This window comes from Phaethon lepturus, unplaced genomic scaffold (assembly GCF_000687285.1).
Source record: "Phaethon lepturus isolate BGI_N335 unplaced genomic scaffold, ASM68728v1 scaffold10720, whole genome shotgun sequence".
Lineage (NCBI taxonomy): Eukaryota > Metazoa > Chordata > Aves > Phaethontiformes > Phaethontidae > Phaethon > Phaethon lepturus.
The window spans coordinates 5,178-21,029 of record NW_010509812.1 but is presented as its reverse complement, the minus strand read 5'-3'; the positions used below and the strand labels follow the sequence as shown (position 1 = coordinate 21,029).

The 15,852-nt window shown below is 44.4% G+C and overlaps 1 protein-coding gene across 1 annotated transcript in view; it reads right to left on the bottom strand.

Moving 5' to 3' along the window:
• Window positions 1-1,865: 1,865 nt before the first annotated feature.
• LOC104620318 (golgin subfamily A member 2-like) overlaps window positions 1,866-15,852 on the bottom strand; it is a gene marked incomplete at its 5' end in the record, with an annotated part of 18,068 nt that continues 4,081 nt past the window's right edge. Inside the window, 25 exon segments of the mRNA XM_010286538.1 lie at window positions 1,866-2,325; window positions 2,431-2,599; window positions 2,800-2,906; window positions 3,169-3,271; window positions 3,845-3,912; window positions 4,051-4,204; window positions 4,812-4,900; window positions 4,988-5,087; window positions 5,368-5,592; window positions 5,881-5,994; window positions 6,819-7,165; window positions 7,696-7,783; window positions 7,881-7,988; window positions 8,170-8,259; window positions 9,296-9,437; window positions 9,687-9,745; window positions 10,316-10,422; window positions 11,090-11,183; window positions 11,430-11,492; window positions 12,004-12,042; window positions 13,835-13,915; window positions 14,380-14,439; window positions 14,921-14,984; window positions 15,133-15,176; window positions 15,783-15,852. The exon segment at window positions 15,783-15,852 is cut by the window's right edge and continues 32 nt beyond it. Coding sequence (XP_010284840.1) covers window positions 2,078-2,325; window positions 2,431-2,599; window positions 2,800-2,906; window positions 3,169-3,271; window positions 3,845-3,912; window positions 4,051-4,204; window positions 4,812-4,900; window positions 4,988-5,087; window positions 5,368-5,592; window positions 5,881-5,994; window positions 6,819-7,165; window positions 7,696-7,783; window positions 7,881-7,988; window positions 8,170-8,259; window positions 9,296-9,437; window positions 9,687-9,745; window positions 10,316-10,422; window positions 11,090-11,183; window positions 11,430-11,492; window positions 12,004-12,042; window positions 13,835-13,915; window positions 14,380-14,439; window positions 14,921-14,984; window positions 15,133-15,176; window positions 15,783-15,852 — 2,833 coding nt within the window.

Below are 15,852 nucleotides of genomic sequence, written 5' to 3'. Positions count from 1 at the left end.
CAGGCTTGGCGGCAGACTGTCTACAGGAAAACATTCATGCAAGCAAAGTGAAAAGGGCATTGATGCCAAGGCAGGTGTTTCTAGAGCTGGGACAGCTTTTTTTATTATAAAGAATTCATTCTTTTTTTTTCTGGCCAAATTTCAAGGTGATCTGAACAGAAGAAATACATCTAGTTGGTGCCCATCTGAATAAGTTTATTCAGAAAGCAAATTTGTAACAGGATTAAGTCACCTCTGCAACACACTGCAGACCTTCTTCACTGGTCTTGTCGCCTTCACAGTACTAGAGTAGAACACCCAATAAATATTTGTTCTGTTTATAATAATGCTCTGTATTAAATCACAGCCCTGTTCCCATTAGTTATGATACAGATTTATGAATAGCCTGAGCAGGCATAAACACTGCAGAAGGCTTAGTCTCTCTTCAGGACACATACAGCATTTTACAGAGATACACTATGTACACAAACCCATGCAGCCAGGAGCTTGGAGCCCCTGTCCCTTGTGCTGTGCTAAGAACAGACAGGCACTACTAGCACCATTCAAATGCATGGAGTTCAAAAAACAGCTTCCATCTTCCCCTGGTGCATTCAAAGGCAAGCACTAATTGCTCTGTGTTTACTTCTTTCAGTTGTAAATGGAAAAATCAAAGTGAACCATTTGGAAAAAAAAAGTCACACCACCAACTTAATCGGCTTCTGGTGTCAGAAGAAAAACTCTTATCATGGTGTTTAAAGCTTGACTAGCTTGGACACAGAAGACATGCTGTTTACAACCCAAAAATTGATACTGCGTTCCTGTTCTCACATGTCTCTCACCAGGTTAATGGGGAGATGGTGTGTGCTGCTGGAGGCACTGGCCCAGGCTCGTGTGCTGTGATGGTCAGGTCCCTTAAACCTCCCCTCCAGTTTTCCTTAAAGCTCCATTGCTGAAACCAACCATCTTAAGAACAGGCACTTCTTGCCTGAAAGGCAAGTTCAGCTGTAGGATATCTGCATGCAGTTCATTTCAATGCTTGCACACACCCAAGGGATTTGCTTTGCTGCTGCTTCAGGGGACACTCTCTTCCCACCATGTTTTGTTTTTTCCTTAAAATTATGGCTACAGTTTCAAGGCAGTGCCAGGTGATACCTCTGTTGCTGATGTGTGCCCCAGGAACTCAAACAGGGCCCACAGCATCTTGGTATTCCACCCATCTACTGCACTCCTTACCAAAATGGGAGAAGAGAAAATTTAAGTGATGGAGAACTAGAACCCCTAGAGTCCAGAAATTCAAAACAAAGCATGTTTATTAAGTGGTTTCCTTTTACTTATCTCTCCCATTTTTTTTAAATAAATAAAACCTTCAGACACATACAAGTGAAACACACCATCCTTCAAAGTGCAGTTACATTTCCACCCCACTCCCAAGAATCACATAAAGCTTTGTCAAGTAACCAAAAAGCCTCAAAAGGCAACCCTCCATCCCCTAGCGCTGAGAGTAAGTGGGGCTGTAGTGCTGCCCAGCTGGCCAGGAGCCTGTCTCTTTTGGGCTGGTCAAGGCTGGACAGCTGCAAGAGGCAGGCTGCAGAAGAAAGGGGGGAAGTTTAAGATACATCATATGAAACAAAACCAACCTGTTTAAGAGTCCAAAGAGTTTGTTACCAGAATAAGTTAGTTACTTTGGGAGCCCTGCAAGGAAGTAGGCCGATTACAGGCACGAGCGATGGATCAGAACTGCTGCTCAGTCACTGCTGTGAAGCTGGCAGCAGGCTGGGATAAGGGATTAAATCATTTTGCCAGAAGTCACAGAATCCCCTTCCCCCCGGCCTGTACCTGGCCCAGGTGAAGTGCCAGCACCAGCTGCCTCCCAGGATTAGTTTGAGTCTGCCTGTACTCCAAGCACACCAAGTAACAGAAGAGAAAGGGAGGATGAGGTCTGATGCTTGAGTTCGTCTGCTGCCATCCCTCTTTCCTGATGTCTTTAAAGTAGGTATCTGTTCGGACCAAGGGCACTGAGCAGAGGTATGGGCACATACAAGTCCATTAAGTCCTTTCAGGCTCATAGAAAATTGCTGTAAATAAGATTTAGCGCCACTTAAACTACCATGATTTTGACCTCATCGTTCTCATCAGCACGGTAGAAGAAGGGAATGCAGGGGTTTTCCAGCAGGGAGCCCAGCCTCTCCTGGGGGTTCTGGATTTCTCTGAGAAGCTGCATTATTTGCTTTGCTGTGGGGTCCTCTTGGCTTGGCTGAGCAGCTTTACTGTCAGTAGGGGAGAAACCGGACTGATGAACAGCAGCCTCTTGTTCCGCTTCATCTGATAAATTCACTTCTCGTAACCCTGTAAGGAACACAGACAAGGCAGGCAGGTGACTCCTCCTGTTATGCGCAGCACTGAGACCTCGGGTTACTCCATTTTACAGAACTCGTCCTGGCTGCAGCTTACCTTCTCCATCAGTAGCGTTCAGCTCAATGCGCCTCTCCACTGGAAGTACACTTTCATTCTGGTTTGCTAACAGCTCCGGGTTTTGAGCAGCTGCTACGTACTTGCTGTACCATTCATTTCTTTCCCTGACCAGACGCATCACTAAATCCTGCAGTTCCAGTAGTTTCATCTGCATCAAAGTAAAGGAAAGCCTATGAAACGTGCACATCCCTGTGGCCACAAACACTGCACTACAGTTTGCAGTCCTGCCTCAGTCACAAAATTAGTAACTTTAAAGCTAGCTGAAGAACAACAAGTGAAGGCTTGGACTGTGCACGTATTCCCCACGCCTGCCCTGCCTGGAGTAGTACTATGGAAAAGACTCCTTGCCTTCATCTCTTCCTTATCCTGAGCCAATCTGCTGATGTACTCCTCTTTCTCCTGGTGTCGCTGTTTAAGGATAGCCCTTTGACTCTGGTATAATGCAATATACTCCCCTGGAACAGAAGAGAAGCGTAAGGAGTAAGTGTCGGCACGATTGGGGTACGAGCCTTACGGTAAGCACAGAACCACGTGGCATGAGGATCCAGCAAATCCAACCCTGGACTGGAGATCAAGCCTAGTTAGGCAGCAGTGGGAGACCTGAACTGCTTGGTAGTTGGAGGGCTCCAGCTCCAAAAGCTGCTGGGGACCTTCTGTTCCCCAAATAAATGATGCATTGAGCAGGCTTCAGCTTGTGCTGGTGTTGCCTAAACGTACCAATGGTGTCTGTTTCCCCAGACAGCTGTATGCAGCGATGTTCTAACTCTTCTAGCCGTTCCTTCAGATCAGCTTTCTCACGCATCAGGTCTGTGAAACGGGACTGAACACAAAAATCGTTATCAATCATCTGAACTGCTTCCCGTACAGAGGATACCTGTGTTAAAGACAACACCCTCCGTTCACATTGCTCTGAGCCTAGGGAACAAATCTTGCTGCCTTTACAACTTATCTCCTACTTGATGCTAAAAAGGAACAGAGAGGAGAGAGCTAGAGAAGGTGTAAAAAATCATCTCTGCATTTTGGGGAGCAGAAGTGCCTTTAAACTTCTCATTGCTGGGACAGCACAACTGTGGTCGTGCTTGGCTCCAAGACTGCAGACCACCTGCTTCATCCCAGCACGGTGAAGATACTCGGTCTAGTTTTCAGTTACTTCTTTAGAAAAAGACCACAGATGAGCGTTAGGCCCGTACACTCACAGTCTTTGGCAGGGGTGGGAGAGGAGTTACTGCTGCAAGCTCTTCTGTGCTGAGACAAGCAGTAATAAGCTTTTTAGGAAGTAGCTTATTATTATGCAATACCTGCTACTTACTCCCCATACAATTTGTCTGTGTGTGCTGGCTCAAAGTCTAGCTGAGCAGGGTAGTGGAGCTGAAAGATGAGATTCTTTGCTTACCTGTAGTTTCTCCATGGCTGTTTTCAAAGCCTCATGAACCTCCACTGGAACAGTATCCATAGTGGAATCTGAAAGGGACAGGTATAATTTACAGTGCCTCCTTGGAGAGGAGGCACTCACAAAACCTGTAGATTTGTTCCACAGAGCCAGCTGGCCAAGGCATGCCTCTGTATTCCCACTGTCCCCAAACTGCACAGAATTTTTACCTCCACCCAGCGTGATGTTATGTTGGTGCTCCTGCCTAAGAGCTGCTATTTGCTGCAGGAGGCTTCTGCACTGCTGCTTCTGAGCAGCCAGCTGCTGCCTCATGTCTTCTCGCTCCTTCTCCACTTGGGACATGGCAGATGTCAAGAAAGCGACCTAAGAATTCCAGATATATGCATTAGTGCTTCTCCTGCGTGAAGCATGATCAGTTTTGCATCTTGGCTCAAAGAGAGTAACAGTTCACGCCATTTTATTTGCGGGTGTGAAACCAAAGTACTAAGTGACTACCCTGGAACTAAACCAGGCAGCAACTACTGCATCTTTTCTCATTCCCAAGCAGTACAAATATGCAAGTTAAATACTAGCACTCATGATAGCTGTTTGATCGCAGTATTTTTCGATTATGACTGTACTTACAGAAAAATCTAGTAGATATTTGACACCATTTCCAAACTGCCTTCCAAACTACAGAGAACATCATCACCATAATTAGAGAGCTATTCTGCCAGCTGAGTTGTTTTCACAATTAAAGCCACTGCCAGCCTATCTTGCAAGGATGCTGCAGAAGTCTTGTTTTTTCGCTACTATGCACAAAGAACTGTTACACTTTCCTCATTACTGTGCCTCAGCTAGTAGGGATCACAGCTGATAAACAGCCTACTCCATGCACCCAGTGGAACCTCTCTGCAATTTAACCTGCCTCCTTTTCCAGATGTTTGTTTAGAACTAAAACCAAAGGCTTTTCTACCCGTTAATGACTCACCATTTCTTCATGGCTTTCAAACTTCTCTGGGATCACAAATGAAGATTTTGGGATTTCTTCAGTCATTGCTTCACTTTCAACTCCATCTCCTGTAAAAGGAGGAAGGTGATCAAAGAGGTAATACCCCAGAAAGCCCAGCTCTACCTCCTCCCCGGAGACTGGCTGCAGCTACTCACCATCTAGTCGGTGCAAAATCCTGCCATCCAGGTCTGCAGCTAACTGACTGATCTGGGCCTGCAGCTCTTTGTTTTCCTTAGCTACAGCTTCCAGATTTTCCTGCAAGAGAGAAGCAGAAGATCACTGAAACCTGCGCAAGCCTGCAAACAGTCACTACATTTTCACGCAGTAGCACTGCGCGCACATACACACAAAAAAGCAGCGCTTCTGCTCCAGACAAGTATCATTCACCTGTATTGCACAGGATGTAATCATAGAATCATAGAACAGCCCAGGTTGGAAGGGACTGCGAAAGATCATCTGGGCCAACCTTTTGCTTAGTTAATACTTAAAGTAGTTAATCACTTTTCCTCCTGTCTTTCCACTTGCCCCTTTTTACCTTGGTCTGCTGCAGCTCTTTCAGGTGCATTTCCACTGTCACCTTCCCCTGAACCTCCTCATGCTGTAGCCGATCCATAAGCTGTGTCTGAAGCAAGTACTGTTTCTGCAGTTCCTCCTTCTCAGCAGACAGCTGCTGGTACGCCACGGTGTACTGTTGCAGGTGGCTGTAGTACTGGTCCCGCTGTTCCTGCAGCCCCTGAGCCTCCTGTGTTTTCAGTTCCAGCTAACATAACAAGATCAAACCATCACATCTAACCACTTCTGCCAGAAAAGCTGATCCCTGTGACATGATCCAAACTGTCAACATTGCCCCAAAGCCACCAACTAGGCAGGCAACCACCATCTGCCCCACATGCTGGTCCCCCACATCAGACAGCAGACGATGGGGGAAGGCTCCCAGCTTGACCATTACAATACCAATTTCCATCCTTCCATCAAAGCTGGGAAAGTTGCCAGCAGTTTGCATAAACTGCTACATACCTGCCCTGCCATCCCACCGGCTGTGGCTTACCGTCTCTTTGAGCTCCCCTATGTTCTCCTGCAGCTGCCCAAGCTTCTTGGCCAGCTCTTTCTTTACGTGTTGCTCTGACTGTAGGGCACTTGTAACCTCCATGTTTTCATTTGTCTGCAAGACAAATACCACCATATAAGGAAATTGCCCCAACCAACGTAAATGTAAACTCTCCATAAACCATGTTCATTCCCAATACAAGAGTGCCATTGCTTGTGTTATTTTGGGATGTAACTAAGGGCCATAAATTGACTGTTCAGGGCAGTAAATAACTTACAAAAAGGTTTGGAAGATGGGAGAAGAGCAAGGAAAGAGCCAGGGGAATCAGTGCTGGGACAGTGCCAAGAAGAGGCCTGGCACATCACATAGCCTGTCAGCTCCAAAGCAGATGGGGGGTATGAATATCCCAAACAGCGTCACAGACATTCAAAAACGAGGAGAGGAGTTCAGAAAGGACTAAAGAAAAAAATCAGTGGCTAGACCATGTGTCAGTTTGCCAGGGCCCCAAAGGGGAAGCTGTTACATTGAAAGCAGCAAGCAAGAGTAAGGATTCAGCTCCCAGACAGGTAAGAATGACAACAGCAGGAAAGAAGACTGCTGAGAACTTCTTCCTCATGGGCAAATACAGGGAACAGAAAACAGGTATCTTCAAGGGTAAAAGGGCAGGAGGAATACTCAGGGAAAGAAACAGTCTGGCTGCCAGGGGATGAGAGGAACTGCTCTGCACAAAGATACTGGTTTGTCTGCCAGAGCACCTGAGGGAGTAAGGAATTACAGGGAACCTCCTGGCACGGTAATACGTATCACAGAAGATGGAGCATCCATAGCCTCAGAAGCCACGAGATGGACAATGCTTCTGCCAATTTTTTCCATCTGTGCTACAAAAGGATTGCACCAGTGAGAGAAGCAGTGGGAAAAGATGCAGGAACGAGACATACCAGTTTGACAAACCCGTTCTGCAGCTCAGCCAGCTGCTCCTTCAGCTCCCGATTTTGGCTCAGTGCCCTACTAATTGTGGCCTTGTCACTCTGCATGTCCTCCAGGATCTGCTGTCTGTCCACAGACTCCTCGTTGTAGCGCTGCACAGCCTTCTCGAGCTCCAGCAGCCGCTCCTCCTGCTCCCGGTTGAGGTGGCTCAGCTGCTCGTTGTCCCGGACCTGGGCCTGGTACTGCCCATGCAGCTCCTCCTTCTCTTGCTGCAGCCGCTGGATCTCCTCCTGCAAACTCAGCTCAGCTGCTGTGGGCCCTGCTGGTAAGGAAGGCTCAATATCCATGGGCTTAACTGCTGAGGACATGGAATCAAAAGCAGCTCAGTCAAAGGGCTAAATCGCTGTGTTATACACATCGCTATCACATACACAAAGCATACCACAGCCTACAGAGCTCTACGACCCAAAAGGTTATCACCAGCTGCAGTATCCAGTCTGGGCACTGAGAGGAAGTCCACAGGGCACTGAGAGGAAGGAAGGAGCAAAACTACCCCAAAAGCAAGTGCAGCATCCTGCCGTGTGCCGCAAACTCCTTCAAAGCCCTGGCAAGAGCATCCTGCCTTCCCAAACTCCTGGGTCAGAGAGGCTGACAGTACAGTCAGGCAGATACTAAAGAGGTAAACAGTCTGCTGGTCAATTATTTGAAGTAGTTCACTTGCTGTGTGCTAGGATGAAAGGTTTCTTAGGGTCACCAGGCTTTCAGCTGCCTTCGCAGCTTCAGAGCATCAGACCTACTTGCACCTCATGCGCAGAAGTTGCTGCACAGTGGGGACAGAGTTAACCAGCTGGTACTCTGCCGTGTGAAGCCCCACTTTGGAAGCCCTACCTGATTTGCTCAACAGCTCTGTAACACTGGCTTCCAGCTCCCGAATTTGGGCCATATGCTTCTCCTTCTCCTCTGCCATTGTGTGGACCTGTAGGACCACACATGTGAAAGTTAAAACAGTGTTCATGGTGTATTTACTCCTACCTGTGTTTGTCAAACAGCTGTGATACTGCCCCTGATGCTACCTGCTCAGAGAGCTGCTGTACCCGCTGCTGCCAAATGCTCTGCTCCTCCTTCAGTTTCTCTACATACTGATCTCTTTCTGCTTGGAGCTGATGAAGGGACTCTGAGAGCTGTTCAAAACAAAATGAAACACAAAGAAAGTCATATTGGCTAAATAAATCTGGCAGTGACTGCTTAAGGGATAAAGCTTGACAAAACCAGCGTTAATGTAAAGCTCAGGCTGCATTCTTCTGCCACACAAGTTTCTGTACAGATGTCAAGATTTGGATCATATTTCATACAATCTTTTACCTGAGCAACCTGGGTTTCCAGGCTCGCCTTCTCCTCCAGTACCACCTGCAACTGCTGGTTTGCATCCAGACTCCCTGCCTGATTTGAGAACTGCCAACAAAAATCAAAAAGTTATGGCAAAATGTTAGTATTCAATTTCTCTGTAGCCTTTCCCCTGACAGTAACCTGCCACATGAGCCGTGCTGTAACCTTCTGCAGTTCTTCAAAGTGCTCCAACTCACGGTGAAGTTGAATGAAAAAGAAAGCTTAGATTTTAGCCCTGTAAAACAGGCTGAACTGGGCAGCTCCTTCTTACTAATTTAATATTTGCCTTTTTTTTTTTTTAATTAAGAAAATGTGCTTTGATCAAATCATTTGGCTCAGAAACTCTGCATTTCCAGAGTCTGTATTGTACAGCCAGATCACATGGTATAAAAGCTCATGACCTTAAAAGTTGTCAAACATGTCAGGAATTTAAAGCTAATGCCTGGAACATGTCAGTGGACTAAGCAGCAAGGCTGGTTCAGTTGAGACACAGTACTTTTCCCAGAAGAGTAGCAGTTGGCTTTATTTCAAGGGTAACTTAAGCCACTGTCTGGGGCAGGGTGAGGAGAGCAGTTTCTTCTCTCACAGGCTCACCCTAACACCAAGCTTCCACTCTGAGCTGCTAACAGCTGGCTTCATGCACTCCCTTTCTAACTGGCTTCTCTTAACTTTCCCCAGCTGACCTTCAAGTTGCCATGGTCCAATTCACCACCTCCTGCTAGAGTGGGTACAAACACCACCCCTACTCAACTGGTTTCTCAGTCAGACTGCACAACAACTGAGTAACCAAAATGCTACACAGATACAAGCAGGAAAAGTCACCGTATTTTCACAGTTGGTATGTTTAGTCACCCTCTCATATCGTGTAACATTCTTTTAGCAGACCAGTGTCACAATGTCTTTCAATCTACTGCTCCAACTCCTTAGAATATAGAATTTCTGTTCCTCTCAGGCCTCACTGAAAGCCTTTTACTAAGAGGATACCTTGTGGGATTTTGCACCTGCCTTTAAAAACAAGAGTTAAGTCTTGTCCCCACTGTCAGAAGCAGTCTTACAATGATTAGTGTGATCTACCCTCATGTCCCAGAAGTATTATGGTCACCTGTTGAATCATCAGTTCAGCCATTTCCAGTTTCTTATGCAAATCGTCCATATCCAATTTCAGAGCTGAGTTCTTGGAAACCAGGGAATGAACCTTCTCTGACAGCTCCGAATTCTGCTGCTTTATTTCCTCACTACTTTTGCTGAAACAAACAAAAAATTAAAGTGTCATCACTTTATGTACTATGGGGTTGCTGATGTCCATGTCATAAATTTACAATCCAGTTCTTCACAGCAGTTAGAATCAAGAAACATCTCATGTAGTGACTTTTTTTTTTAATTGAATATCCAACCTCCCAAGTAACCTCCTGTGGTCCATGCCCCTCATTATGTTTTGTGGTTCTACTGAGAAGAGTAGTGTTACTCTGCAGTAACAAGCAGAATGGACTTACCTTTGTTTGTACAGTTCCAGTTTCAGGTTGTCTCGCTCCTTCACTAAGTCTTTATTATGCTGGAGAAAAAGGAAATTATTGATTTATCTACATAATTTAGCCAAACAAGTAAGATGTTAAAAAAACCCTTCATTTCACCTTTAGCAGACCAGCTAAAGTGGAAAAGGTCATAACTTTGGCAAAATCCTCAGGGCAGGTTTGCTTAGAACCTCTTGAATTTGCCAGGAATAAGTCTGCACGGTCTTTTCAAATGTGATGCTACTAACTGAACATGAGGTTATTTCTGCAAACTTCTGGATTAATATCAATACTAACGCGTCTCTCTGCTGGACACCCTCGTGGGACGAGGTCTCAGCAAGGCTTCTGTTGTGTGGAGCTGGCAAGACTAATGAAGTAAGGTGCCAGATCTGAAGAGAGCATCAGGACTGTATGATTAGTGGTGACAGAAACCTGAATGAAGTTTGCCTTGATCATGGAGAATACAAAGCTTTACAAGGTTAATTAACAACTAACAAGGTTAATTCCTGCCTCTTCTCTAAGCAGGGACTACAGACTTTGCAGTAGTGTAGTGACAAGCAAATAGCTAAAGGCAGAGCTGCTGGTTAAGCATAAACAGAGGTGACTCTTACCTTCTCTGACTGTTTTTGCTGCATAGAGATGGAGGACAAAGTACGTTCTAGCTCTGATACCCTCTGGCGAGATGAATGTAAACGAGCAGCAAGGTTTTCAGCTTCTCCTGAACAAGTCAGAGCAGAATCAGTTGAGGCTAGATAACAAAGAGCTTTTTGGAACTGGCTGAACAGCACTTTCTACTTTGTCAAGAAGCTCTTAAGGCACCACAGAGCTTTGTAAATCAGTAGACCTGGTTCCACTCCTGTTTCTACAGGTGAATCACTAGCAACTCCGGGCAGTAAAGCTCTCTGTAACTACCTTCCTCACTTTTAGAGGGAGATGATGAAACTTCCTTTGTAGAACAATAGACAACATGGTTTTTGGTGGGGGTTTTTTTCCCCCTAATAGAATAAATTGCTCAAATTTATTTCAGAATCAAAGGCTCGGGTAAAACCTACATTAACATGACAGCTGTGTGGGAGGGAGGAAGGGTGGAGAAAAGGGAACAAAGTTTTAAAAGAATCAGAAGAAAGTCAGAAAGGAACAGTCTGGGGTAGTCACCAGACCCAAACAGGGCTGACAAGGCTTTAGTGATGCACAAAAGAACCTCAACTGCCATGGGATCAACCTGCTCCCATTTGGGGGCAGCTATGATGACAGAAGCAGTGATGGTGCCAAGTATTGCTCATTAAGGAGTCAGGGAGTGCTGTGAGCTGGCTGCCAGCAACTATCATGCCCGTGGCTTGAAATCCACGCTTTAACCAACAGCTTGAGCTGGAGTGCTCAATTACCTGATTTCTGCCGTGCAGCTTGCTGAGTATGTCCAAGGGCTGTCTGCAACTCAGACTTCTCAGAAACCAGAATTCCAATAGTCTGGATATGAACCTTTGGGAAAGGAAAATCAGCTCAGCATGAAACTTCTTTGCTTGTAACTGCAACATCACTTTTGCCACAAAAGGATAATTCAGTAAAGGTAAAGCTTTCTTGCAGTTAAGTACAGCCTGGCTGACTGACTCCCAGATTTCCTGAAGGAACGGACTCGTGGCTTCCAGGATAAAGACTGTGAGTGGTCAGTAATCCAGAAAACAGCAGAAGCCAGGTGATATTACTATAATGGAGGCTCTGTCTTACCTGTAGCTGTTCCCTCAGTGCTGCTTGCTCTTTAGAAAATTTCTGTTCAAACTCCTTCTTTTCCTGTATAAACAAATGATGCCTATTCAGCACAAAAATAAGTAGTTAACTCTCGTTGTTTTATGTCAAACTAAAAAAGCAGTGATTCATTGGTAGTACTTCCAGCATCTAAACGATACCAGTATTTTTAAAGACATACTTCAGTCTTCCATTATTTTAACTACTTCATTATTTATCCATCCTAGAATGGCAATGACAGCATAGCACAATCACTCCTAGCATAAATGTGGCAGTGTTTGGAATGCAAGCTCCTGGCAAGGACTTAAACTGTAATCTCCTGCTTCCACTACACTCCTCCAATACTTGAGCATTTAAATACTAGCTTTTGTTAAAAGAATGCTACCTGCCAGACCTAACTCATGAAGTCAAAATATTCAACCTTATGCTACAAAGGAAACTGAATCTAACATAAGACAAGATCACATATGCCTGTGCCACAATCGACTATCCTTTCTACTCCTCAGAGAGACAGATACCTATTTCTGTATCTATCCAAAAATAGGACACACTTTACCTTCTCCAGCTGATTCACTGCTTCTTGGTTCTGTTGTTTCTACGGAAGAAAATCAATGTGCCAGTATTAAGAGAAAATACTCTCATACTGCTGAAACACATTTTTACTTTAATCAAGTAGGACACATGCCCAATTAATGCAAACAGAATTTCCATTATCCTTTCCATAGAAGACTACAAGTTCATGTTAGCTATTAAAAATAGTCGATTTAGGGCTCCCTTCACCAATACGCTTTATATGCCAGAAATGTTTTTCATTGCTCAGTACAGTACCACAGTTCTTCCCAAATACCACTACTGAAATCCATGTATGTTTATATCTGAGCATCCACCAACTTCAGTTAAACTTACATCCCACATCTATGACATTAACTGTAGTAATCCTGGTGAATCAGGATAATCACCAAAAAATGCTTTTAAAAAACAAAACAAACAAAAACCATAGCCTTTTCCTTTAACTGAGACCTTAGACCCTTATCCCACTTAACAACTGGCCTTTAAGTCATGCAGAGCCGCACTTCTGTTGGCAGGCTTCTGCAAAAGGTGGTACGAGAGAGCGCTGAAGCCAACTGCAAAGCAAAGGGATAATGCTGTCCTAGCCAATTTCAATCTTACGGGTGAAGTGTCCCTTCCAACTTGAGATATTCTATGATTCTAAGTATTTGGAGATTTGTTGACCGTACATAGAGCACCTTTAGAAATGGGGTGAAGGAGACAAAAGAGGCAGCCGTCTGCCCAGGCTCCCACGCAAACTGGGCTGCTGTGTTTGCCATTTGCTCTCGTTGCCCCCCCAGCAGTTTTCTCACAGATGCCTCATAAGTAACTACATAATTGGTACTTTTTCCCCTTCCCAAAGAGTGGACATTGGCCAAGCTGTTTCTTTACTACTACTACTTCAATGCATTTTGAAACGTGACTACAGATGGAAGGGTGATGAGTTCGAGTTTTTGATTCTAGCAATGCCAGTGCACAACATAACCAGGAAAAGCAAAGGCAAGACCACAGATGTAGCACAGGCCCTACAGAGTTCCAGGCAAACAGAAAAGCAGGCAAACAAGAAGAATCTTGGGTAAGCAGGTACCTCTGCAGCCCAGCTAAAAGGCAAAAAGAAACAGAATAGAACAAAAATAGCCCAAAACCAAAAATAAAACAACAAAAGGGGTCATGGGGTACACTGGGAAATGCTGAACTTTGGGAAAAGTGTAGTTTGAGAGAGGAACAAAACGGGGAAAAGTATTTTACACAAGAAAGGCTCTTTTCAGACTGAACCAAGTCCACTTAGCTGCATTTCTTGCAGTGTTAAAGCTGAGGGCTGAAAAGCAGCAGCGGGAATCCATGCAGGCCACAGGACAAAGCAGTTCATTCATCGTGCCAAGAGAAGCTGAGGATATGATCAGAAACCAGCCCCAGACCTATTGCTCCCACTCTGCTGATATATTTAGAACAGCATCACCACCTGCAGAAAGGAGGTTTTCACACTGCTGCCAGCACCAGAATTCTGTATTTCAGGAACTCAGACCAGGACCAGAAATAGCTGTTTTATCAGGATGCCTATCATCCAGGGAAAGCATGACGAGATCAACAGAGCACACTTAAATGGAAACAACAAAACTCTGTTTCTTGTTCCTCAGATGAGCCAATACATTCACAAGTAGCCTTAGACTTTGATCCCTTAACAGGTTTTCCATACAGCCCATTTTGTTCCTTACATAGTGCTGTGTAAGCAGCCTTCCTTGTGGGACTATGAGAGAACCCATAACCTTGCAGACACCCAGAGAGCATAGAGGAGCAGCAAAGACAATGTCAAATTGGTTGGTTGGATTGTTTCTTACCAATTCCTCTATCTTTGTAACGAGCTGTTTGTTAGTTAGATTGCTGGAATCCAGGGCTACTGCCAGCTCCTGGTAACGTGTCTGATGGGCACATGCAGACAGGAGAAAAAGGAAGGAGCAGAAGAGGAGGAGGGGAGGAAAAAAGCAATAATTAAAAAGGACAGAAAAATAAATCATTATCACAGTTTGATATAATCAGATTCTCCAAACAAAACAAAATCTGCAGTTTCAACAAAAGCAACTGGGACTTAAACGTATTTTATCCATTTCTGCCAAGGCTTCATTTTGACATAAAAGTGAATCAAATAAGAACTGCAGTTGCACGGAAGCCAGATTATCCCCTGTCCCAACTGGAAACACCTCCAATACCTGCCTCCTACTGTTGGTCACAACTACCCGATTACAGCACAAGACAACACTAGACAGCAAGGTATGTGAACTGTGCATTCAGGCAGGTCTCATTAACACTGCTGTAAGCACAGAGTCCCAATAAGGGATCAACAGTAGCAAATAAGAAAAAAAAAAAAAGACTGAGAACAACTTACTTCCAGTTCCTTAATATTTGTGGAAGAAACAGCACTTTCCCCATTCACATACGACGTAGACTAGAAGTAAACCAATCAAGTAAGTCAGTTTTATTCCCCAAGGCAACAAATCACTATTAAGTAAGAACTGACTATCATAGTAATACTTCTTATAGCACCTTTCACTTCAAAGTACCACAGACAGGCACAGAAAACATACTTTTCTGGCTAAGGATAGATGCAGACTCCCCCTGTGACAAGCTGATGTGAATTATGCAGATTGCCTTCAGATTCTTTTCCACTAAATCAAGAATACATCTCCCCATGAATACATGCTGTTCATTCATCCCACTCTGCTTTTCTTTTTACTGCTGAAATTTTACATTCCTAAACCAGGAGGTTTTGCTTCTCAACGCTTAAATATCTTACTGTTTAGTAGGATAACTGCAGACACCTCTGAGGCTGAAGAGTGTTTTCTTGAGCTGACTTAAAGCTGAGCTTAAAGCTCCACATCAAACATCAAGAGAATTAATAGGACAAATGGATCAAAACGAGGCCGTACCTGAGAAACCAGGCCATTGAGTTGTTCAGACAACTGGCGGAGACTTTCTGTTGATGAGAAAGACCTGGGAACAAAGAAAGACCTTGCTACGAAAAGTTATTCCAGAGAACTACCCCAATCAGAACAGCACTAGGGAAGAATAAAACCTTCATTTGTTGGACACTTTGGGATCATGTTGCAAAGCTGTTTGATAAACAAACACGGACACTCACCTGTTCTCATCCAAAGCATTTTTATGATCCTCAGCTTCATGAATCTGTGGATTGAAACACAAAAATTTACAAGCCTGTAAAAGAAGATGAGAGTTACATCTGTGAATGTGTCACTAAGACTTGATTACATCTGGGCTCAGGTTCCGCAGCACCTGTAATTACTGCTTCCCAAAGATGAACTTAAAACCACTCAGTCCTGGCTTACACATCATTTCTGAGTGGTGTGAGCCCAAGTTTCTTGGAATGGAGAAATTTAAGTGTTACAGGCTTCATGTTTGCTGTTACTATTTATCAGTATAATCAACACTGCTTTGCTGGGAAAAACTTCAGCTGAATCTTTAAGTAGTAAAAGGAAATGCAGATTGACTGGAGACTTTCTGTCTTATTAAGGGCACTTTCTGCTAATGAAATAGGAGAGAAGGGGAAGGAAAACAGCAGCTTTGGGAGATGCAGGGGCATGTGCATGCTTGTACTTTCTCTGCTCTCACAGACGGATGATGACTTGATGGAGAGTGGAGAATGTAGTATTATTAACAGGAGAAAATCCGAACTAGTCATGTCATATTTATGAAGATCGTCTTTCTCAGAAAAAATGTAGTATTGCTATCCAATATTCAATGGCTCAATGGCAATATTAATGATTCACAAACCTGTGTCAGCTGCATGCTCCCAGGAGCAGGCAGAACAGAACCACAACTAGGTAGACTGTTGCTGTTAGAT